Source organism: Pseudophryne corroboree, chromosome 3 (genome assembly GCF_028390025.1).
Source record: "Pseudophryne corroboree isolate aPseCor3 chromosome 3, aPseCor3.hap2, whole genome shotgun sequence".
Lineage (NCBI taxonomy): Eukaryota > Metazoa > Chordata > Amphibia > Anura > Myobatrachidae > Pseudophryne > Pseudophryne corroboree.
This window is the reverse complement of record NC_086446.1, coordinates 162698325-162724736: the sequence shown is the minus strand read 5'-3', so window position 1 is coordinate 162724736 and position 26412 is coordinate 162698325. Positions and strand designations below refer to the sequence as shown.

General features: G+C 47.1%; 1 protein-coding gene across 1 annotated transcript in view; it reads left to right on the top strand.

The window, feature by feature from the left end:
- The window catches only part of AIFM1 (apoptosis inducing factor mitochondria associated 1), a 232204-nt gene that overhangs the window by 38240 nt on the left and 167552 nt on the right, over positions 1-26412 (top strand). Inside the window, exons 2-3 of the mRNA XM_063958536.1 lie at positions 10393-10529; positions 11423-11501. Of these exons, the coding sequence (XP_063814606.1) occupies positions 10393-10529; positions 11423-11501 (216 nt within the window). The remainder of the gene's footprint in view (positions 1-10392; positions 10530-11422; positions 11502-26412) is intronic.

Sequence of the window (26412 nt, the reverse complement as noted above, 5' to 3'; positions counted from 1 at the left end):
AAATAAGAGGGATTGATAGATAAAAAGGTAACTGACCTCTCTATCCCAACATCATTGCAATGTTATATTAAGACACCAGTGTGGGTAGATAGAGTGTGGAAAGGCGCAGCAGAAATGTTAATGCACTTTCTTCTACAGCAGGAAGTCCCCTGGCCTCTCCCTCTGCTGTTCTTTCGTTTTACCTGTCAAACTGCTTTAAAGAGGCACATGTATATTGTTTTTCAAAAGTGGACAAATGTGATGATCTATACGTGTTCAAATTCAAGAATGAATCACTATGGGGCGGTGGTCTCCGCTCCGGAGGAGGGAGAGTTCCTGGTATCCCTGGATATCAAGGATGCATATCTACATATTCCGATATGGCCTCCTTATCATGCTTACCTCCGGTTCGCTATATTGGATAGCCACTACCAGTTTCAGGCCTTAGCCTTTGGCCTCTCTACAGCTCCAAGGGTGTTCACAAAGTTCATGGTGGAGATGATGCTGCAATTGCGCATGATGGGAGTCAACTTAGTCCCCTACTTGGACGATCTCCTGATGAAGGCAGTGTCCAGGGAGCATCTGCTGCACAACATCGACTTGGTTACTCGCCACTTTACGGAACGTGGTTGGAAACATGGGTGGTAAAAATAGGAAGGGTACCCCACTGATATTAATCAACCTGTCGAACAAATATTATTAGACAGGAGATACCTACCTCTTCTACTAATAATAATAAAAAAAAAAAAATTCCAACAATATTTTCACCTAGGCATCTATAAATTATTACAAGTACTGTACGTACTGTAACATGATGTTCATGTACAATGCATAATTGTGCCTTTTTTAATTGCCACACCTATTTTTTTAGTAAACATCATTAAAAGTTAAATTTTACTATTTATTAAAAAAAAATTTCATTGCAAGAGTGCCCCAGCAGAGTCTTTGTTTTCTCTTCCACGAAGGAACATGGGTGGATCCTAAATTTCCAAAAGTCTCACCTGGAACCATCACAGAGAATTCAGTTCCTGGGAATGATTCTGGACATGGTGGCTCAGAAGATATTCCTCCTCATGGACAAGGCCTTGACAATCCAGGCTATGGTCCGCTCGGTGCTCAGGCCTCGCAGGGTCTCGATTAATCTTTGCATCTGCCTACTGGGCAGGATGGTGGCCTCCTACGAGGCAATCCAGTACGGCAGATTACATGCCTGCTCGTTCCACCTGCAGATGCACCAGTGTGTAACCCTGTCGCTGAAGGCACAGATCTCCCTGTTATGGTGGCTCCAAGTTTCTCACCCTGTGGTGAGTCGGAGCTTCTGCATCCAATCGTGGTTCTTGCTGACAATGGATGACAGTCTTGGGTGTTGGGGGGGCTGTGACCCAGGGAGCTCACTTTCAGGGAAGGTGGTTGAGTCTGGAATCTTCACTGCCAATCAACGTGCTGGAACTCAGGGCAATTTACAATGCTCTGCTGCAGGCCTCCTATCTTCTTCGAAATCAGGCCATACAAGTGCAGTCGGACAACGCCACGGCAGTAGCATACATAAACAGATAGGGAGGTACAAAAAGCAGGGCTGCGATGCGAGGGGTGTCGAGGATACTCCTCTGGACGGAAGCCAACGGAAGGGCCATCTCGGCCATATTCATTCTAGGCGTGGACAACTGGAAAGCGGACTTCCTCAGCAGGCATGACCTTCCTCAGCAGGCATGACCTCCATCCATCCAACAACTGGTTCTCCGGTCGGGCTGTCTGCAGATAGACCTGATGGCTTCTCGTTACTGTTCCAGAATGAGGGAACCGCAGGCTGCAGCGGTGGAAGCTCTGATGGCACTGTGGACTTACCAGTTTGTGTACCTGTTTCCTCCAATCCCTCTCATTCCCAGAATTCTAATAAGACTCAAAAGGGAAAGCGTTTGTGCAATTCTAATTGCCCCGGATTGCCTCCACGGGCTTGGTATGCAGATCTCCTAACCATGTCTCTGGAGCCCTGGCCTCTGCTGCTTCTCAAGGACCTCCTTCAGCATGGGATGTTCGTCTATCCAGACTTACAGTGGCTACGTTTGTCGGCTTGGAAATTGAGCGGAAGATTCTAGCCAGAAAAGGACTTCCCTTCACTGTTATTTCAACTATGTTCCAGGCCCGTAAAGTGGTTACGTCTAAGCATTACCACCGTATCTAGAAGAAATATGTTTCTTGGTGTGAGGGTAGAAAATATTCTCCTGTGGAGTTTCAACTTGGCCGTTTTCTGCTCTTGAAAGCAGGCGAGGAAATGGGCCTACGGTTAGGCTCCATCAAGGTTCAGATTTCTGCTTTCTCCATCTTCTTCCAGAAACATCTGGCGGTACTTCCGGATGTTCAGGCTTATTACTGAATGGAGTTCTTCGCATTTAACCGCCATTTGTTCCTCCCACGGCTCCGTGGGATCTCAAAGTGGTATTGACCTTTCTCCAGTCGGACTGGTTTGAACCCTTACACAGGGTGGATTTGAAATATCTCACTTGGAAGACTGTCATGTTGCTGGTTTTAGCCTCGGCTAGATGTGTGTCAGAATTGGGGGCCTTATCCTGTAAGAGCCCATATTTGATATTTCACGAGGATAGGGCGGAGCTCAGGCCTCGCCTGCAGCTTTTGCCTAAAGTGGTGTCCGCTTTTCACATTAATTAACCAATAGTGGTTCCGATACTGCTGACACATTGGTCGCTCCAAAGTTCTTGGACGTTATGAGAGCTTTGAATATTTTCATCAGGAGGGCTGCTTGTCAGAGAAAGTCTGAATCGCTTTTTGTCCTTTACGATGCTACCTATATTGGGTGTTCTGCTTCTAAGCAGTCCATTGCGCGATGGCTCAGGTTGACCATTCAACAAGCCTATTCTTCAGCAGCATTGCCGCTGCCGAGTTCTATTCAGGCCCATTCCACAAGGTCAGAGCGTTCTTCTTGGGCAGTTGCCCAGGGTATTTCGGTCTTACAGTTGTGCCGTGCAGCTACTTAGTCTGGTTCGAATACGTTCGTGAAGTTCTATAAGTTCGATACCTTGGCCAGAGATGACCTTCAGTTTGGTCAGGCGGCGTTGCGGGGATCTCAGCATTCTCCCAACCGTTCTGGGAGCTTTGGGCCTTCCTCATGGTGCTAATGTCATCCCAGTATCTCCTAGGACGTTAGAGAAAAATAGAAATTTGATACCTGCTGGTAATTCCTTTTCTCCTAGTCCGTAGGGGATACTGGGCGCCCGCCTCAGTGCTTCGTGTTTCCTGCTTACCTGGTTGAAAGTGTTCTGGTTTTGGTCTGCTATTGTTGTCACTGTTCTTGTTGGTTAGCATTGCTATCCTTGTTGTAGTTAGCATTGCTTTCCTCTGTTCTGGTTAGCTCTGCTATCTTATTGTTGTGTGTTGGTTCGTTACCTCACCGCTTTCGTGGTATTCCTTCTCTTAAAGTATGCCCGTCTCCTCTGGCACAGTTTTCCTAGACGGAGTCTGGAAGAGGGGCATAGAGGGGAGGAGCCAGCACACACTAATGATTTATTAAAGTGCCAGGCTCCATTAAACCCGATCTATACCCATGGTACTAATGTAATTTCAAGTATCCCCTACGGACAAGGCGAAAAGGAATTACCGGTAGGTATTAAATTCCTATTTTTACTTCCATATCGTGATTGCAGTGACAGGTTTACCCAGATACTATTCATACATACCAGCATCATGTGTGGCTATGTGTGCGTGCTTTATTATTCCACAAAATCATGTACAGTAATAACTCTAATTTCTCTGACGTCCTAGTGGATGCTGGGAACTCCGTAAGGACCATGGGGATTAGCGGCTCCGCAGGAGACTGGGCACAAAAGTAAAGCTTTAGGACTACGTGGTGTGCACTGGCTCCTCCCCCTATGACCCTCCTCCAAGCCTCAGTTAGATTTTTGTGCCCGGCCGAGAAGGGTGCACACTAGGGGCTCTCCTGAGCTTCTTAGTGAAAGTTTAGTTTTAGGTTTTTTATTTTCAGTGAGACCTGCTGGCAACAGGCTCACTGCATCGAGGGACTAAGGGGAGAAGAAGCGAACCTGCCTGCTTGCAGCCAGCTTGGGCTTCTTAGGCTACTGGACACCATTAGCTCCAGAGGGACCGAACACAGGCCCAGCCTCGGAGCTCGGTCCCAGAGCCGCGCCGCCGGCCCCCTTACAGAGCCAGAAGCAAGAAGAGGTCCGGAAAAATCGGCGGCAGAAGACATCAGTCTTCAACAAGGTAGCGCACAGCACTGCAGCTGTGCGCCATTGTTACTCAGGCACACTTCACACTTCGGTCACTGAGGGTGCAGGGCGCTAGGGGGGGGCGCCCTGAGCAGCAATGTAAACACCTTGGCTGGCATAAATACACCACATATAACCCCCAGGGCTATATGGATGTATTTTAACCCCTGCCAGAACTCGCCAAAAAGCGTGAGAAAAGGCCGCCGAGAAGGGGGCGGAGCCTATCTCCTCAGCACACGGGCGCCATTTTCCATCACAGCTCCGCTGGAAGGACGTCTCCCTGACTCTCCCCTGCAGTCCTGCACTACAGAAAAGGGTAAAAAAGAGAGGGGGGCACTAATTTGGCGCAGTTTTGATACTAACAGCAGCTATAAAGGGAAAAGCACATTTTATAGTGGTATTCCTGTCTATATATAGCGCTCTGGTGTGTGCTGGCATACTCTCCCTCTGTCTCCCCAATGGGCTAGTGGGGTCCTGTCCTCTATCAGAGCATTCCCTGTGTGTGTGCGGTGTGTCGGTACGATTGTGGAGACATGTTTGAGGAGGAAAATGAGATGGAGGCGGAGCAATTGCCTATTATAGAGTTGTCACCCCCTAGGGAGTCGACACCTGAGTGGATGAGCTTATGGAAGGAATTGCGTGACAGTGTCAGCTCTTAACGACAGACAGTTGACGACATGAGACAGCCGGCTACTCAGCTTGTGCCTGTCCAGGGGTCTCAAACGCCATCAGGGGCTTTAAAACGCCCGTTACCTCAAATGGCAGACACAGACACGGATACTGACTCCAGTGTCGATGATGAGGAGACAAACGTGACTTCCACTAGGGCCACACGTTACATGATTGAAGCAATGAAAAATGTATTGCATATCTCTGATAATACAAGTACCACTAAAAAGGGTATTATGTTTGGTGAGAAAAAACTGCCTGTAGTTTTTCCTGTATCCGAGGAATTAAATGAAGTGTGTGATGAGGCGTGGGTTTCCCCCGATAAAAAACTGATAATTCCTAAAAGGTTATTGGCATCGTACCCTTTCCCGCCAGAGGATAGGGCACGTTGGGAAACACCCCCTAGGGTGGATAAAGCGCTCACACGCTTGTCTAAACAGGTAGCACTACCCTCTCCTGATACGGCCGCCCTAAAGGAACCTGCCGATAGAAAGCTGGAGAATATCCTAAAATGTATATACACTCACACGGGTGTTATACTGCGACCAGCAATCGCCTCAGCCTGGATGTGCAGTGCGGGCCTGGCGTGGTCGGATTCCCTGACTGAAAATATTGATACCCTAGATAGGGACAGTATATTACTGACTATAGAGCATTTGAAGGATGCATTTCTATATATGCGTGATGCACAGAGGGATATTTGCCGACTGGCATCAAGAGTTAGCGCGCTGTCCATTTCTGCAAGAAGAGGTTTATGGACGCGGCAGTGGTCAGGTGATGCGGATTCTAAAAGGCACATGGAAGTATTGCCTTATAAGGGGGAGGAGTTATTTGGGGTAGGTCTATCAGACCTGGTAGCCACGGCAACTGCTGGAAAATCCACATTTTTACCCCAGGTAGTTTCTCAACCTAAGAAGACGCCGTATTATCAGGCGCAGTCCTTTCGGCCCCATAAGGGCAAGCGGGCAAAAGGCACCTCATTTCTGCCCCGTGGAAGAGGGAGAGGAAAAAGGCTGCAACAAACAGCCAGTTCCCAGGAACAAAAGCCCTCTCCCGCCTCCGCAAAGTCCTCAGCATGACGCTGGGGCTTTACAAGCGGACTCAGGCACGGTGGGGGCACGTCTCAAGAAGTTCAGTGCGCAGTGGGCCCACTCGCAAGTGGACCCCTGGATCCTGCAGGTGGTATCTCAGGGGTACAAATTGGAATTCGAGACGTCTCCCCCTCGCCGTTTTCTAAAGTCTGCTTTACCGACGTCTCCCTCAGACAGGGACGCAGTATTGGAAGCCATTCACAAGCTGTATTCCCAGCAGGTGATAATCAAGGTACCCCTCCTACAAAGGGAAAGGGGTACTATTCCACACTATTTGTAGTACCGAAGCCTGACGGCTCGGTGAGACCAATTTTAAACCTAAAATCCTTGAACACTTACATACAAAGGTTCAAATTCAAGATGGAGTCACTCAGAGCATTGATTGCAAACCTGGAAGAAGGTGACTATATGGTGTCTCTGGACATCAAAGATGCTTACCTCTATGTCCCAATTTACCCTTCTCACCAAGGGTACCTCAGGTTTGTGGTACAGAACTGTCACTAAAGTCGTGGTAGCACTATCTCAGATAGTGCTGCGCCAGCACGGTTGGATTCTCAATATTCCAAAATCGCAGCTGATCCCGACGACACGACTTCTATTCCTAGGGATGATCCTGGACACAGTCCAGAAAAAGGTGTTTCTCCCGGAGGAGAAAGCCAGGGAATTATCCGAACTAGTCAGAAATCTCCTAAAACCAGGCCAAGTCTCAGTGCATCAATGCACAAGGGTCCTGGGAAAGATGGTGGCTTCTTACGAAGCAATCCCATTCGGCAGATTCCACGCAAGAACCTTCCAGTGGGATCTGCTAGACAAATGGTCCGGGTCGCATCTTCAGATGCATCAGCGGATACTCTTGTCACCAAGGACAAGGGTGTCTCTCCTGTGGTGGTTGCAGAGTGCTCATCTTCTAGAGGGCCGCAGATTCGGCATTCAGGACTGGGTCCTGGTGACCACGGATGCCAGCCTGAGAGGCTGGGGAGCAGTCACACAGGGAAGAAATTTCCAGGGCTTGTGGTCAAGCCTGGAGAGATCACTTCACATAAATATCCTGGAGCTAAGGGCCATCTACAATGCTCTAAGCCTAGCAAGACCTCTGCTTCAAGGTCAGCCGGTGCTGATCCAGTCAGACAACATCACGGCAGTCGCCCACGTAAACAGACAGGGCGGCACAAGAAGCAGGAGGGCAATGGCAGAAGTTGCAAGGATTCTTCGCTGGGCGGAAAATCATGTGATAGCACTGTCAGCAGTGTTCATTCCGGGAGTGGACAACTGGGAAGCAGACTTCCTCAGCAGACACGACCTCCACCCGGGAGAGTGGGGACTTCACCCAGAAGTCTTCCACATGATTGTGAACCGTTGGGAAAAACCAAAGGTGGACATGATGGCGTCCCGCCTCAACAAAAAACTAGACCGGTATTGCGCCAGGTCAAGGGACCCTCAGGCAATAGCTGTGGACGCTCTGGTAACACCGTGGGTGTACCAGTCAGTGTATGTGTTCCCTCCTCTGCCTCTCATACCCAAGGTACTGAGAATCATAAGAAGGAGAGGAGTAAGAACTATACTCGTGGCTCCGGATTGGCCAAGAAGGACTTGGTACCCGGAACTTCAAGAGATGCTCACAGAGGACCCGTGGCCTCTACCTCTAAGAAGGGACCTGCTCCAGCAGGGACCCTGTCTGTTCCAAGACTTACCTCGGCTGCGTTTGACGGCATGGCGGTTGAACGCCGGATCCTGAAGGAAAAAGGCATTCCGGATGAAGTCATCCCTACCCCGATCAAAGCCAGGAAGGATGTAACCGTACAGCATTATCACCGTATTTGGCGTAAATATGTTGCGTGGTGCGAGGCCAGGAAGGCCCCTACAGAGGAATTTCAACTGGGTCGTTTCCTGCATTTCCTGCAAACAGGACTGTCTATGGGCCTAAAATTAGGGTCCATTAAGGTTCAAATTTCGGCCCTGTCGATTTTCTTCCAGAAAGAACTGGCTTCAGTTCCTGAAGTTCAGACGTTTGTCAAGGGGGGGTACTGCATATACAGCCTCCTTTTGTGCCTCCAGTGGCACCTTGGGATCTCAATGTAGTTTTGGGGTTCCTAAAATCACATTGGTTTGAACCACTCACCACTGTGGACTTAAAATATCTCACATGGAAAGTGGTAATGCTGTTGGCCCTGGCTTCGGCCAGGCGTGTGTCAGAATTTGCGGCTTTATCCTATAAAAGCCCTTACCTGATTTTTCATACGGACAGGGCAGAATTGAGGACTCGTCCTCAATTTCTCCCTAAGGTGGTTTCAGCGTTTCACCTGAACCAACCTATTGTGGTACCTGCGGCTACTAGGGACTTGGAGGACTCCAAGTTGCTGGACGTAGTCAGGGCCCTGAAAATATGTTTCCAGGACGGCTGGAGTCAGAAAATCTGACTCGCTGTTTATCCTGTATGCACCCAACAAGCTGGGTGCTCCTGCTTCTAAGCAGACTATTGCTCGTTGGATTTGTAGTACAATTCAGCTTGCACATTCTGTGGCAGGCCTGCCACAGCCAAAATCTGTAAAAGCCCATTCCACAAGGAAGGTGGGCTCATCTTGGGCGGCTGCCCGAGGGGTCTCTGCTTTACAACTTTGCCGAGCAGCTACTTGGTCAGGGGCAAACACGTTTGCTAAATTCTACAAATTTGATACCCTGGCTGAGGAGGACCTGGAGTTCTCTCATTCGGTGCTGCAGAGTCATCCGCACTCTCCCGCCCGTTTGGGAGCTTTGGTATAATCCCCATGGTCCTTACGGAGTTCCCAGCATCCACTAGGACGTCAGAGAAAATAAGAATTTACTTACCGATAATTCTATTTCTCGTAGTCCGTAGTGGATGCTGGGCGCCCATCCCAAGTGCGGATTGTCTGCAATACTTGTACATAGTTATTGTTACAAAAATCGGGTTATTATTGTTGTGAGCCATCTTTTCAGAGGCTCCTCTGTTATCATGCTGTTAACTGGGTTCAGATCACAGGTTGTACGGTGTGATTGGTGTGGCTGGTATGAGTCTTACCCGGGATTCAAAATCCTTCCTTATTGTGTACGCTCGTCTGGGCACAGTATCCTAACTGAGGCTTGGAGGAGGGTCATAGGGGGAGGAGCCAGTGCACACCAGGTAGTCCTAAAGCTTTACTTTTGTGCCCAGTCTCCTGCGGAGCCGCTAATCCCCATGGTCCTTACGGAGTTCCCAGCATCCACTACGGACTTCGAGAAATAGAATTATCGGTAAGTAAATTCTTATTTTACACGTAGTTTATTAGTTGTATGTGCTCAAGGTTCGAATTAATGTGTTAATACAGGGGTGGCCAAACAGTTGATCGCGATCCGCCGCCCATCCACCCGAAGCCGCGCCTCTCCTGCCTGCCGCCCTGCCCCTCAGTCTGGTCTCCGGCAGTGGCGGCGGAGTGTATAGCTCAAATCAGGCGCCGGTTCGTTAGCAAATCAGAGCTCGCGGACCGGCGCCTGATTTGAGATATACACGCTGCCGTCACCGCCGGAAATCAGACTGAGGGGCAGGGCGGCAGGCAGGAGAAGCTCTCCACACTGGCACTGTGGGGGCATATCTGGCACTGGGCACATGGCACTGTGGGGGCATATCTGGCAATCTGGCACTGTGGGCACATGGCACTGTGAGGGCATATGTGTTTGAGGTTTTTTCCTGTGGGGGCCAATGTGTTATTTCGTGCGAGACAGTCATTACACTCTCTTTTTTTTGTTATACCACGCCCACTTTTTGTTATACCACGCCCACTTTTTTGTTATGCCATGCCCCTTTTTTTGCGCGCGCCTGCGCCGCGCGATATTATTCCTCCTAGGTAGATCACAAAAGCTTTTTAGCTTTCAAAGTAGATTGCTGACTCCAAAAGTCTGCCCACCCCTGTGTTAATAGAATGAAGCTATTATTTGGAAAATTGTTCATTTTACAAAGCACTTCTAAAAATGTACTTAGTAACATAAGAACTATCTATAAAACAGTATGCAGTCATAATGTCAACACCAGAATGTCCAGTTATGTTGTCAGCATAGAAAAAAATGTCAACATTACGCATATATTAAAATACATTGTCAACATTATGAATGTCAACATACTATACCGAAGCACTATAAAACTGCTGAAATTCCAGCCTTGTAAAGTCACTTTCACTCGATAAAACCAGGCAAAGATTCTCAGGAAATGCTCCGGTCCTTAGATCCACATGAATCTCAGACCTTGATGGCAATCAAGTTCCAAATTTCCAATTTTCCAAATTTCCAAAGGTCCAATTTTTTTTTTTTTTTTTCCTTACTAAACAATGGTTGTGTTATACATGACTTTCATGTGCCAAATGTCTGCAGGTTGCTAGTTGATTAGATCTTTGCTAATACCTGTAAATACTCTCTCATTGCAGGTTCTTTACTTCAGCACTTTTCTTCACCCTATAATCAATTATTTAGAAATGCTGGTAATGCGGCAAAGGTTCCACCATCCGGAAGTACTTTTTATGGCTTATTTGTGGGAGCAACTGCACTGGGAGCTGGAATCTACGTGAGTATAAAGCAGGGTTGGCTGGTATATCATGTGATACTTTAATAAAAAGTTTTACAAAAAAAAAAAAACAACTCGGGTAAATTCGACAGGTTTTTAGTAGTGATGAGCGAGGTTCGGTTTTACTCGGTTCTCAAAACGGCATCTTATTGGCTATCCAAAACATGTGACATCCGTGAGCCAATAAGATGCCGTTTTGAGAACCGAGTAAAACCGAGTAAAACCGAATCCGCTCATCACTAGTTTTTAGCCCCTTTCCCGACCATCTCAATCTGACTTTAAAAAAAGTCGGATTCAAAAAAGATGAGATGGCAGCCTCTCTCTGTGATCTCATACATGGGGACGGCTAAGGAGAGCTGAGAGGAGGAGCAGGTCAGCAGCAGCACGGACGGGACCCCGGACAGCACTGGGTATGAGCAATGGGGCACGTGTCGGGAACGGCCAAATCCGACAGTCTGATTTGGCCGTTCATTAAATAGTGCTTTGTCGGATCCTTTCAAATATACCCCAAAGTGGTTCATTTGGCATATATTGCAGAGGGTCTTGGTAAACACTTGGCTATAGCTCTAGATCTGCAAAAAATTTTTCATGCATCACTAAAACTGATGCAGGATTTAAGACTCTGTCCACTACTTGTTTATCAAATGTCCAGTTTATTTAGCTAGGGTATGTTTATCCACATTATTTCAATTTATTTTTTAATTTTTCTGTTTTAATATAAGTATGTTTTGTTTTGTTCTTCCTTCCTGTATGTGTCTCCTTTACCAGCTGTCCCTTTTTTTTTCTCTCCCTTTTTGTGTTGTTTTTATACCCTGTATTTGTGTAACCGTTTTCCAAATTCAGTAAAATCTAGATTAAAACAAAAAATGTGTTTTTCACCATTTATGTATTAGGTGTACAGAACGCTCCACAGTGATAAATCCAGGTTTCATGACAGGTTGTCTACTTTCAATTCCATCAAAGAGCGCAGTGGTGAGTTTATAAAATATGAAGACCTTTTATTAACGTCAAAATGTGACACATTTAGTAAAGTAAAAGGATTATGTGTCCTGGACATAGAGTGGGCTTTGTAAAATATGCTCTTGTAATCCGCTTGCTAGGTAGATGTGTCGGACCTCTTGGGAAGTTTAGTAGGGAGCACTCAGCCCTAAGGTGTGTTTGTGTAGCGTAGATAAATGATAGCTGAAAATCAACACATGTTAATTATAGTGTAACAATAATCTACAGTACATACAACATACCATACAGCTTTTTTCTCTTTCTCGAAACATGGGGGCATATTTACTAAAAAATCTCTCTAAAAATCAACCAACATTTGGCTGGTGCTCCAGGGCCGAAACTCATTCTGGAACGAAGAGCCGTCTACAATGGTCTTCTCCAAGTGGCCCATCTTCTGAGAAATCGGGCCATTCAAGTGCAGTCGGACAATGTAATAACAGTGGCTTACATAAACCATCAGGGCGGAACGAAGAGCAGAGCTGCAATGTCGGAGGTAGCAAGAATCATCCTCTGGGCAGAAAAACACACTGTCTGCAATCTTCATTGCGGGAGTAGACAACTGGGAAGCGGACTTCCTCAGCAGACACGATCTCCATCCAGGGGAGTGGGGTCTACATCCGGAGGTGTTCAAGGAGGTAACAGATTTTTGGGGTGTACCCCAAGTAGACATGATGGCCTCTCGTCTTAACAAGAAGCTTCGGCGATATTGTTCCAGGTCAAGGGACCCGCAAGCAGTGGCGGTGGACACCCTAGTGACTCCGTGGGTATTCCAGTCGGTGTACGTGTTTCCACCACTCCCACTCATTCCAAGAGTGCTAAAGCTCATAAGGAAAACAAGGGTTTAAGCGATCCTCATTGCTCCAGACTGGGCAAGAAGGTGCTGGTGCGCAGATCTTATGGATCTACTGCTAGAAGAGCCGAGGCCTCTTTCCCTTCGGGGGGACCTGCTGCAGCAGAGGCCGTTCGCCTATCAAGACTTACCACGGCTATGTTTGATGGCATGGAGGTTGAATGCCAGATACTATCTCGGAAGGGCATTCCGAACACGGTTCTTCCTACCCTGATAAAGGCTATGAAAGGAGTAACGCCTAAACATTACCATCGTATTTGGAAAAAATATGTATCTTGATGTGAGTCCAAGAAATTTCCTGTGGTGGAGTTTCAACTGGGACGGTTTCTCCTCTTCCTACAAGCCGGTGTGGATATGGGCCTGAAGTTGGGACCTGTGAAGGTCCAAATTTCGGCCAAAATTAATTTTCTTCCAGAAACAATTGGCTGCCCTCCCTGAGGTTCAGACCTTTTTGAAGGGAGTTCTGCACATCCAGCCTCCCTTTAATCCACCTACGGCGCCTTGGGACTGTAAATGTTGATTTACTTACAGGACTAAAAGCTATACTTTAAACACACTTAATACACTTTAATATTGAGCCGCTGTGGCCGCTGTAATTAACCTTTCACCCATATTTTGTTCACAAACCTTACGTACACAAGATTATACCGTGTACGCACTCTGCTTACGTACGCCGAAAGGGCGTAGTGACTACACAGTTTGCATACACAGGCCTATACGCTGTTCGCACAATACAGCAGCCCGAGTGGCTGTAAATACACTTTAAACCTTAGCAAGGAAATGGGACACGACACCAATTGTAATTCAAAAACTATGTTGAGGTCCAACCCACAACGGTTATCTTTACTAGCAGGGGGTTACAGTGATAATACAATACAATTAGAGAAAAAGGCTACAGTCAATGGTACATACGTTTGTTCACCTGCGCTTCCTGGTCCGGTCCTCAATCATCAAGGTTGATGATCTTCAGAGATTGAGAGAGTGACCTGGCCTGCAGCTGGCTATTTATACATTTGTCCAAAACCTAACACAATGGGAACTGTAATCTCTCTATCCATTGGACTCAGGGATGGTCATTTACAGTACAGGAGAGGTCATAGGTCAGTTTGAATAGGGGGGCGATGTCTGGTGCAGTTGCAGATGTTATCCTCTGGGTTCCCGCCGCATATCAAGTGTACAGTAAATACAGTTAATATTTATATTCTGCTCCTACGCATAACTATTCGCAGGAGCGTGCGATCTTCTGCAAACTAACACCGGAATATTGCTCTTAAAATACCCTACAGTTGGGATACCAAACACCTCCTTATAACCCAGTTCTGTCCCCTCCTGTCCTGTAAAGGTGAATCCCTTTGTTCTTATACCATTTAAACATGTGTAACTTGCTGGTGTGGTGCAGGGAGACTATGTGTACATTTTGGATTAAATATGTAATGTGTTTTTATGGCTTTTCCATGCGATTACAAACACTACCGTAATTACTCATACCACGCGCTAATACGCAGGACCGCGGGAGCGACCATATGCAAATTTCGAATATGCGCACACACGGCAGAGCAAGTACGCGCACGGAGGCCATCTGTGTGTAGTTTGTACTTGATGTGTGTACTGCAATATTTTTCGACTTCGACAGGACCTTTAACGTGGTGTAGCAGTTCCTCCAATCGGACTGGTTCGAGCCTCTACAGGAGGCTGAGGTCAAATTTCTTACGTGGAAGGCTGTCACATTGTTGGCCTTTGCTAGAGGTGTGTTGGAGTTGGGGGGCTTTGTCTTGTAAAAGCCCATACTTGATCTTCCATGAAGATAGAGCGGAGTTCCGGACGCATCAGTTTCTTCCGAAGGTTGTGTCCACATTTCATATCAACCAGCCTATTGTGGTGCCAGTTGTGACTGACTCCTCAATCTTACCAAAGTCCTTAGATGTTGTAATGGCTCTAAACTATGTGAGGAGGACTGCTCGTCACAGAAAATCAGACTCTCTGTTTGTCCTGTATGATCACAAGAAAATTGGGTGTCCTGCTTCTAAGCAGACAATTTTTCGCTGGATCAGGTTCACTATCCAGCATGCGTATTCTTCGGCAGGCTTGCCGTGTCCTATGTCTGTTAAGGCCCACTCTACATGTAAGGTGGGTTCTTCCTGGGCGGCTGCCCGGGTGGGCCCCTGCTTTACAACTCTGCAGAGCGGCTACTTAGTTGGGGTTGAACACGTTTGCAAAGTTCTACAAGTTCGATACTTTACGAGGCACGAGGCTTCACGCAAGGTCCTTCTACGAGAAAAGGATTTACCGGTAGGTAATTAAAATCCTATTTTTTAGGTCGATTTTGGTTTATTTTTACCTTTTAGTAAATCTCCCAACATGCGAAATCGACCAAAAATTGGTGTAAAATAACCAATCTACCTTGAGTAAATATATTGTATGAGCATAGATTGAATGTATGGATGGATTGATCTGTCTGTTGACAGAGCACTCTTCCCGTGAAATGGACATTTCTAAGTGACAGTGGGGAAGGTGACTATGCAGACTGACTGAATTTATCTTGGATTATTGTGGGTGGGTAGGTCAACTTTCCTACTCGTTTGCAGTGTATTTTCTGAGATGGAGCGCCTGTTGCAGACCAATCTTTTGCACCCATTATGGAGTCCGTGTAAATGCCTGTAATAATGATGATTATTGCTGACCGAAAACCGGCAGGCAGGATGGTGGACTATTTGCGTGAAGGTAGACTCATAATCACATAAACACGAATACACTCACATATGATAAAAAGCAGGCTGCCATGACCATACTGAAAAGCAGCCTTAAATGTGTCTGACTCCAAATTGGGTCCTATGTGCTTCTGTGAGGTAGCCTTGTTTGTTTAAAAGGACAATGCCAACACCTTTATCAGCAGGTTTAATTATCAGATGTTTGTTGCCTATGAGTTTAATGGAGAATATCATTTGTCTCCTGCCTAGTGATATGTGGTTTTGTCTTGTGGAATGTAACCTATATTTCTCTAACATCCGTAAGGGATACTGGGGTTCACTTAGTGCGATGGGGTATAGATGGGGTCCAAAGGAGCTGGTGCAGTTTACATTTTTCAAACAGGGTGTGCTAGCTCCTCCCCTCTACAGCCTACCTGTGCCGAGGGACTCTGGGGGGGGGGGGGGGGGGGGGGATTGACACCGGCCTCCTGGAGGTTCTGAGTCGGATCCCGCTGACAGGACAACGGTCCTGATGGTCAGTTTACCACAGGCATTACGCTCTCCCACACACACCCGCAGCGCGCCACACAACACCAGAGCAGAGCCTGAAGATCGTCGAGTGGCTAGCGGGGTCCCCCGGTTCTTGGTGCGACGCGGGGGCGGGCATACGGACTCCCTCTGGGGGGGATCCCATAGCTCCCCCCGCGCATACTGGCAGTGGAGTGAAAATAGGTGTTGGGACCTCATTTTACACAAAAAGGAGACATTTGCCAGTATAAAGAATCCTGTAGCTCCGGTGCCATAAAAGGGGGCAGAGCTATCTCCGAGTGGGACCAGAAGCTCCCTGGTGCCATTCTCTGCATGCTCAGCGCTGCAGCAAGACTGCCAACTCCTCCAGAGGATCCTCCACGGCTAGACACTGGTACAGGGATATAGTTCAGGGGGAGAGCCCGCTGTGGGAACCTTTTATTAGGCTCCTCACACATTAAACTACCATATAGCCTAACATTCTCACATAGTTTGTTACAGGCTGGGTTCTGGTCCCTCCTCTCTGGGTTTCTCCACACATACTGGGATGGGCAGGCTTGCTTGTACCTGTGTCTCTATATGTGTGTTATTGTCTCCCTGTCAGCATGGTGAAAGAAGCTGTGTGTAATGTCGGTCATACCAGGTTTTCTCCCTCCCCTGCAGATTCTCTCATGTGTGAGCAATGTAGCCAGCCGTCGCAAGACAGTGGGGCTTCTGGGGGTGATTTACAAGAACCAACTTGGTTAAATTCTATTAAATCTATGATGGCTGACATGGCAAATGAGTTAACTGCCAGTCAGGAAAGGCAACAGTTACAACAGTCTATGGCTGCTCTGGCTATGAATAAGACAGATGGCAGACAGGTGCCCCCTCTTTCACAGCCCCTACCCCAAGAGCGTGGGTTACCTGACGCTCTCTCGGAGTTTGAGGAGGAGGTACCAAAGGTGGGGGAGGGGGAGGAGCTGGAATCTACTGGTGAGGTAGAAGATTCCTCTCCAACACAGGGTGTGAAATTGCTTATACTTGCTATAAGAGATGTTTTACATATCCCTGGTAATGATGCGGAGGTACAGCAGTCTTTTTTTTCTCTACACAGAAAAAAGCGCATGTCATTTTTCCTGATTCTAAGGAACTGGATGATCTTTCCAGAGAACCCTGGGTTAATCCTGACAAGAAATCCCAAGTGACAAAGAAATTAATTGCCGCTTTCCCTTTTGCCCATGAGGGAAGATCTGGGAAACCCCCAACTGCTGTATATTTGGGTAAATGTTCCCGCCCTGGAGCTGCATATCTCTCCCTCACTCCCTGTCAGCCGTGATCACACGGAGCTGCGCTGTTCCTGGGACTGCTGGGGCAAATCCTCCTCTGTAAAGCCGCCTGCTCGCCAGCGCTGTGCATTTTACATGACACTTAAGTATTCTACCTGTCAAGGGACAGTGTTAGTTAAGAAAAAGTGTATACAGTCAGGGTTGTGTGGTACAAACACCCTGTGATATGCATCCAGTATCTACTGTGTTTTGTTATATCTACTATTTACATATATAGCTATACTGAGTATTACTTTGTATTGCTAGTCCAGTGCAGTTTTATGGTTGTATAATTTCTGCATGGTACACTTGTGACTATATATGTGTGTGTGTGCATGTAGCTGCTGCCTGGCTGCTATCTCGGGTATTTCACTCAGCATGCTACTCCTATATTCTGTAACCTGAGGGGGCTAAGTGCGTCAGGTTTATTAACTGATAGGTATTTCAGAAGATATACTTGCTGTGTATTTTTCTTTGTGATTTATACTCGCAATATATCTCTTGGATTCCCGGTTTGTGCTGACAGGAAAGTCACACTGCACTGGGAGTTCTTGCTAAGGTATATCGCTGCTAAAATTGTACTAGGTTGCCTGATATTGTGCTTATTATGTCAGCTACATGAGGCAACGGTACTGAGGCTTCTCCCACATTGCGTGGTGGTGATGCTGGAGTCACTTTTGAGGAGAACATGGCAGCAGAGAGTTCAGGTTCAGGTCGTTCTTTACCCCCCTAGTGGGTCTGTAGCATCGGGGGTAACTAATGACCCACCTTGGGCTACCTTCTCCACGTTGTTGAATACTCTAAACTTACGCCCCCCGTGGGATCTCCTATGCCACTGCAGCAATTTATGGTCCCTGCAGTCAATCCGCCGTGGGTGGATCAAATCTCAACACAGTTACAGCACTTGAACCGATCACTGACTAAAAATAAACAATAAAAGAGATATTGGCGCTTAATGGTCACAAATGCAAAGGTGTGTCACGGTTCAATCACAATTTATTATAAGAGTAAAATTGTAAAAAGCAATGCACATTGGTGGTTGATACCACATAAAAACACTTAAATGAAAGAGGCTGTGTAACTCCCAATGGTATAATGTCCTAATGGAAAATTTCGCAAAAGTGGACCTGTTCCTATATGAGTCCCCTTGGTTAGTATGGATGTATGTCCTATTCGTGGATTGAATAGTTACCACCAACGTATCTCGAGGCAATTGGGCGAAACTGCGTCCGCAAGGTGCTGTTCCTCGGCGGGTGGTGAATGATGGCGGGTGGTGAATGAGGAACGTCCTTGTATCCAATCGGAATGTTCAACGGGGGCTTGGTCCAGGTCCAACGATTCCAAAAGGTGTGGGAGTAAACAGTCATGCAGGTCTCACCGACGCGTTTCGTTGCATGCAAGCAACTTTTTCAAGGTGTTGGAAGTCCTGCTGGGTGGTGATTTATATACCCTACCAATATGGTTATGAGTAACCATATTGGTAGGGTATATAAATGTGTTTACTCCCACACCTTTTGGAATCCTTGGACCTGGACCAAGCCCCCGTTGAACATTCCGATTGGATACAAGGACGTTCCTATTCTACCGTGGAAAGCCATCATTCACCACCCGCCGAGGAACAGCACCTTGCGGACGCAGTTTCGCCCAATTGCCTCGAGATACGTTGGTGGTAACTATTCAATCCACGAATAGGACATACATCCATACTAACCAAGGGGACTCATATAGGAACAGGTCCACTTTTGCGAAATTTTCCATTAGGACATTATACCATTGGGAGTTACACAGCCTCTTTCATTTAAGTGTTTTTATGTGGTATCAACCACCAATGTGCATTGCTTTTTACAATTTTACTCTTATAATAAATTGTGATTGAACCGTGACACACCTTTGCATTTGTGACCATTAAGCGCTAATATCTCTTTTATTGTTTATATTACTAGGGGTCTGACCAACCCCTGTTTATATACAGCTGCTGTGGTGAACCTCGCATCAAGCGCCTGGGAGTAGCAATACCTTAGGGTATTTCTTTTTTCCTAACTTTTTTCTGACTAAAAATAAGTCTCACTCTCGCCCACCTAAGACTAAGACGTCTTCTAAACGGGCTGCTACGTCCTCACAATCCACCGCTGTCCCGGACACATCCTGTGAGGAGGATGGTGCATATACTGACCCCACAGACACTGACTCTGATGCTTCTGATGGGGAAGGGAAGTCACTGGTGGATGTCCCTGATTTGATTGAGGCTATCAGGCTCATTTTTCAGGTCCCTGATGAACCTGAGCCTGCGCCTGTCTCTAAAATCCGGACAGATTTAAACGTAAACAAGTTTTACCTCATTCTCAACACCTGGCTGACATACGTCTGGAATCCTGGGAAAATCCAGGTACGAAATTCACACCGCATAAGAGACTGTTGGCTCGCTATCCTCTCTCTGCGTAGCTATGTAAAAATTGGGAAACTCCTCCGCCTGTAGATTCTCATGTGGCACGTATGGTAGTTTCCTCAGCTCTGCCAGTAACTACCATCACCTCTCTGAAGGAACCGACGGATAGACGTGTGGAGGGTTGTTTGAAAGCGATTTACACCTTAACGGCCAACCATTGCAGCAACTTGGGCTGCTGAAGCAGTTGAAGCTTGGGCTCAGGAGCTGGAGGCGGAGCTGTCTTCCGACACTTCTGATCATGCTAGACAATGTCTCTCATATATTGCCACTGCTTCTCTGTACCTTAAGGAGGCGGCTTCCGATGCCGGGGTGCTGTCGTCCAAGGCTGCCACTACGTTCATCCTGGCTCGCCGTATCCTGTGGTTGAGATCCTGGTCGGTGGATATGGATTCTAAGAAAACCCTGGAGGTGCTTCCTTTTAAAGGAGACATTCTTTTTGGCGAAGACCTGATTGTGGCTGATCTGGCTACTGCTAAAACAGTATGACTCCTTCCGCACAGAAGTCTAAAAGTACTTTGCCTCGGCCCTTTCATCCTCCAGGTAAAGCAAAAGGTCAGGCGTACCCAAAGCAGACTCGTGCTTCCAAACCTGCCAAGCCCAGACCGAAGCGGGCCTGGGCTGCCCGTCAGCCTGCTTCCAAAACTGACAAGCCTGCCGCATGACGGGGCAAGCCTCCCTCTGGGGGATCCCAGGGTGTGGAGCCGACTTGTAGGTTTTGCCCAGGAATGGTTGAAGACCACTTGAGATGCCTGGGTAAGAGAAGTCGTCACTCGAGGTTATGCCTTACCCTTCAAGAGCCTTCCCCCTCATCGATTTTGCTGACAGATGTCCCTTTGGACCCGATGAAGGCAAACACACTTCATTCGGTGGTACAATCCCTCCTGACCACGGGAGTGGTAGTACGGGTGCCTCTGGCTCAGCGAGGCAAAGGGTTCTATTCACCGCTGTTTCTAGTCCCGAAACCGAATGGGTCCTCGTGGCCCATTCTCAATCTCAAGTCCTTGAACAAGCATGTGAGGGTCTCCAAGTTTCATATGGAAACTCTTCGCTCTATTGTTCTGGCCTTGGAGCCTGGGGACTATATGGTCTCCCTGGACATACAGGCAATGGCTCCCCGAGTTTTCACCAAAGTTATGGTGGTCATGACAGCTACACTCCGCCGTCAAGGGGTCAGGATCCTACCGTACCTAGACGATTTGTTGATCCTGGCAAATTCCCCAGAAATTCTCCTGTGTCATCTAGATCTGACTGTCCAGGACATGACAGCCCACGGGTGGCTTGTCAACTGAAAAAAAAATCATCCCTGGTTCCTGCTCGGAGAATGGTACACCTGGGAGCGTTATTGGACACTCTCAACCAGCGGTTGTTCTTGTCTCAGGAGAAGGTCCTGAAACTTCACGATAGGATTTGATGCTTCCTTTCTCGTCCGCAAGTGTCGATTCATTCGGCAATGCAAGTGCTAGGTCTCATGGTGTCTGCTTTCAACATGGTGGAGTATGCTCAATTCCATTCTCGTCCTCTGCAGAAATTAATTCTGACCAAGTGGGACGGCGTGCCTCACCGGATCAGATCTCGTATGATCTCCTTGTCTACGGAGGTCCGGCTGTCACTGAGCTGGTGGCTTCAGTACCATCGATTGAGCAGGGGCCGTCTCTTCTGGATATCCAACTGGGTCCTGCTGATGACGGATGCCAGTCTGAGAGGTTGGGGCGTGGTGTTGGAATAACACTCCCTTCAGGGTCTGTGGACCGAGGAGGAGTCTCTACTCCCGATAAATTTTCTGGAATTGCGGGCAGTGTTCAATGCGTTGACAATGGCCCAGCATTTGATAACAGAACAGACCTGTTCAAGTACAATCTGACAACGCCACCACGGTGGTGTACATCAATCATCAAGGCGGCACTCAAAGCTGCATGGCAATGAGGGAAGTATCACAGATTGTTCAGTGGGCAGAACGCCATCTGCTGGCCATATTCGCAGTGTTCATTCCGGGGTTCCTAAACTGGAAAGCGGTCATTCTCAGTCGTCCGGATGTACACACCGGAGAATGGCGCCTCCATCCAGAGGTCTTTCAGCTTCTCGTGGACAAGTGGGGCCTTCCAGATGTGGACCTGATGGCGTCTCGACACAATCACAAGGTTCTGGTCTTCGGCGCTAGGACAAGGGATCCCCGAACAGCGTTCATGGATGCTCTGGCAATTCCATGGAACTTTCGTATGTGTTCCCTCCGGTGTCACTCCTGCCCAGAGTAATACGGAAGTTCAAGCAAGAAGGAGGAAACTTACTTCTGATCGCTCCAGCGTGGCCCAGGCGGCACTGGTTCTCCGATCTACAGGTCCCCTTATTGGATCGTCCCCTTCTACTTCCACAACGACCAGACCTCCTCGTTCAGGGCCCTTTTTGTTTACCAGGACTTGGCCCGTCTGGCTTTGACGGCGTGGCTCTTGAAGCTTCCGTTCTGAGGGCTAAGGGTTTTTCTGAAGTGGTCGTTTAAACTATGTTGAAGGCCCGTAAACCGGCTTCTGCTCGGATTTACCATAGGGTCTGGAATGCTTATTTTACTTGGTGTTCATCTCATAATCATGACGTTTTTCAAGTTTAGTACGGCCAAACTATTGGCCGTCCTACAACAGGGCCTGGACTTAGGCCTTCGTCTGGCCTCCCACAAGGTTCACATCTCTGCCTTGTCGGTTTGGTTTCAGAGAAAGATTGCTGCCCTACCTGATGTTCATACCTTCACTCATGGCGTGCTGCGGATTCAGCCTCCTTATGTTCCACCTGTGGCCCCTTGGGATCTGTCGGTGGTTCTGGAGGCCTTGCAAGAGTCTCCGTTTGAACCTCTTGCGTCTGCGGACCTTAAGTGGCTTTCCCTTAAGGTTTTGTTTTTGCTGGCTATCGCTTCAGCTAGAATGGTCTCGAACTTGGGTGCCTTATCCTGTAAGTCCCCCTATCTGATTTTTTACCGTGACCAGGCGGTTCTTAGAACGCGTCCGGGTTATTTGCCCAGAGTGGTGTCTTCCTTCCACCTTAATCAGGAAATTGTGGTTCCGGCCTTTAATTTTCCTGAGGCGTCATCTAAAGAGCAGTCTTTGGATGTGGTATGGGCTCTCCGTCTCTATGTGAAGAGAACCTCCTCCATTCGGAAATCTGATTCTCTTTTTGTACGGTTTGGTTTTTCACAAACGTGGCTGGCCTGCTAACAAGCAGACCTTGGCCAGATGGATTAGAATGGTGATTGCACATGCTTATGTACAGGCTGGTCTGCCAGCTCCTGCTACCATCAAAGCCCATTCTACTCGGTCTGTTGGACCTTCTTAGGTGGCCCGCCGTGGTGCGACCCTTGATTAATTGTGCAAGGCGGCTACGTGGTCCTCAGTGAACACGTTCATAAGGTTTTATGACTTCGAATCTTCCGTCTCCCAGGATGCTTCCTTTGGATGCCGGGTTCTTGTGCCCGCAACAGTGCTTCCCCTCCCATAAGGAACTGCTTTAGGACATCCCTGATGTTAATCCTTGTGGAGCCCAGTGTACCCCGCAGCAGAAAATTAGATTTATGGTAAGAACTTACCGTTGTTAAATCTCTTTCTGCGAGGTACTCTGGGCTCCACAAGGTGCCCACCCTGATACACTTTGCTTCTTTGGGTTGGTATGGCATTAGTTACTTAATAACTGTTAAATTTAAACATGGGCTAAGCCGGGTACTTCAGCTAGTTAAATATAAGGTAAAGGCAAGTTATTCAAATTCAGGAGGGTGTATTAATGGGGATATACATGCTCACTGGTACTCTTGTTTATACATAATTAAACTAACCCTATTAATATAGGTCAATATATATGCAGTAGTACTCGCCAGTATCCTTAATCCCCAGTATCCTTAATCCCCAGAATGTCTTTCTGTTCAGTTTTATAATCACTTTTCCATTGCGAGATGGGTTTAAAGTTTTCTTTCTGTTATCCGTGTTATTCCAGTGCTTTTGGGTACACATGTTTTGTCTTCCCGTCCTCCCAGCATCTGTATATTGACCACCGGGATCCCATCCATCGGGAAGGTAACTGTTCATGACATCGTAAGAGACTGCATTACCTGTAAAGAAACAAACCACTCAATATTCAGAACTCTGATCAAGCGAAGGCTACACCCTTACTAAGAAGGAATAACACAGACTGTCTATACCAAATGCACACTAGCGAAACCAGTGTAGAAGAAAGGACCAGTGATCACACCTGTGTATACGTGTGTGACACAAGCCAGGTTCTGACACTCAAGTGGCCTGAAGTTCCTGCTGTTAGTTCCTGACAGGTCAGGGTTCTGTCATACTTCATTGTTAATTTAGTTGATTCATCTTCTGATGCTGTTGTCCTCTGACAGGAGGGGGTAAGTTCTTTCCTCTCCGTGTCTGTGCCTAGGTCTACGAGTCCTTAGTTTCATTTTGTTCACGAACGGTAATCCCTGCAATGGTAATCCCTGCAGTCCTTAGAGTGGTCTTGGCACTGTGAATTGTTCGCAGTGGTAATTTACTTTCTAATTAGTAAATCATATTTGGCAGCAGCATGGCCACTGTCTGTCGGGAAGCTAAGAACAGTGAGTTTACAGGATTTTTTCAGGACTGCTTTGCTGCAACTTTGTTTTTTGTGGTGTGGTTCCACTGAGCTCATAGGTTCTGATTTGAGGGCCCGGGAATGTCATTTTCACTTAGGTTTCAGTTTTTTTGGCAGTGCAGCTGGACAGAGAGTTGATTCTGGTGTCTATTTCTCTGTTGTGCTGTTTCAAAATTGCGCATTCTTTAGCTGCAGATTTCAGCTTTATGATTTTCCTTTTCTGTTGTATTCCACAGTAGGCTCAGCTCCTCTTAAGTCCCCCATCCACTAGTGCGATATGACCAATTTTAATCCGATTCTAAACTTTCTGTTTGATGAATCGGATGAAAAGTCGATCTAAGGTGCATTCCGGTGATCCTCTGATCGGAGTCGCAGATCGGCATGGCTGCCATGAATATAGCAATCGGAGGAAAAGGTGCACATCGGAATGCATTTGTACACCATTGGATGCAATTCATTAGACGTAAAAAAAAAAACTACTCAAATCTACTGGCAAATCGTAATCGCAGGACTCCCGGGAAGATTGGGGGAAAATTGGATCCGACTTTCAGTTCAGATATGACTCACTAGTGGATGGGGGGGGGGGGCCTTTACATTGGTTGGTTTTTCTGGAGCTTCTCTTCAGCTTCAGGGATTGATAGCTGTCCTTCTGGATGTTCATTCTCCTTGTTCAGTCTCGGGTTTGGTTTCTGCGGAGACTGGGTTGACTGTTCCATATGTGTGTTTCTGGAATGCGAGTATCATATGCTTTACACATCGCCTCCGTAGGTGTATTAAGGGCATACAGAACTGAATGTCCTTCTTTTTTTGGGGTTTTCTCTCTCCGCATTTTTAAGAGGGAGTTCATGAAACTGACTGCCTTTTGTTGCGACATGAAGCCTGGATAGGTCGGAGTGTGTATCATCAACTTTTGCTGGACAAGGACTGGGTCCAAGTACTCCTGGGTTAATTTTCTCTTGCTGAGCATACGTGCGGTTTTCATGCCCTATGTTTTGGGACACCTGACGACGACTTCTGATTGTGCTTATTCTGATTCTGTTTCCCGACTCCTTGGTTTGGTCTTCGCAGTGGTCTGCTTAAAGTCAGTTTTCTTTTTTTTTTTTTCCGTCCTTGATGTGGTAGTTCAACCTAGGTCAGGCTGTTTTGGATTTTCTATTTATCTGGCATCTATGTGTTGATAGGATCAGTATGAAATACCTACAATCAAAATCCCGACAACAATTGACCGACTGTCAAAATCCTGACCACGGTCAAAATACCGACATTTAAAATACCAACAAGGTATTAGTGCGCTTGGCACACTATTATATTCCCGCTCCAGGTCCACTGGGATGCTAAAGTATGAACAAGTCGGTTTCAATAAAAAAAATCATGAAATACTCATCGACACTTTGACCTGTCGACATTTTAAATGTCAGTATTTTGACCATGTCGGGATTTTGACGGTCGGGATTTTGATTGTAGGTAAATTGACTGCAGCCCGTGTTGATGGTGTAGCATTACTGCCTCACAGCACTGAGGTTAATGGATTAAATTCCCACAATGGCCCTAGTTGTGCAGATTCTGTATATTTTCACCGTGCTTATGTGGGTTTCCTCCAGGTACTCCAGTTTCTTCCAAAAATATACTGTTAGGATAATTTTCTCCAACTAAAAAAATAAATAAATTAAATTAACCCTAGTGTGTAAGTGTATGCATGTACATGTGTTTAGGGTAGAGTAGATGGGCCGAATATTTCTTATCTGCCACCGCATTCTCTGTTTCCATGTGGTGCGCTTAATCCATTGCATTCTTCTCCAAATTGTTTCCTTCATAACTATTTTTTTTGTGCTTCTGTCAGAGATTTGCACTGTTTGCTTGTTTTCTGGGTGTCCGGACACTGTGGTGTCTGTTGGTAATCCCAGTTATTTGGGAGGCTAAGGCTGTTCTAGTATTAGCAGTCTAGGAGTTCTGGCCCCTATTGAGCTATGCTGATCAGGTGTCCACATTAGGTTCAGCGTCAGGATGGTGGCTCTGGTTGAGCTCTGGGGTACCAGGTTAGGTCACACAGGTTACCTGGCCCTTTCTGAAAACGGAGGAGGTCTAGGCCCCAAATTGATCATAAGTGGGATTGCATTGGTGCAGGGCCAGTATACAGCAGCCTAGACAACAAAGCAGGGCACTGCTTGTTTCTTTCCATTGTGGGTAGTACTTTAGTGTCTGGTGTCTGCGCATTTCTTGCCATCTGGCTCCCTGCTGAACTCACATAGGTTGTTTTCCAATTGTACTAGGCTCCCTCTGTGTGAGCTGCTGCTATGACAGTGATGGCTTGGTCCTCTGTTCACCAACAGCTTCATCACTTTTGTTTTTATTTTGGGTGTTAACATCTAAGGATGCTAGTTTCGGCTGGAAAGTCCTCCTTTCAGGTTTTTCAGAGCGTATCCTTCCCTAGGGGAGGCTTTTGAACGTCCCATGGTCCAGTGTCCCC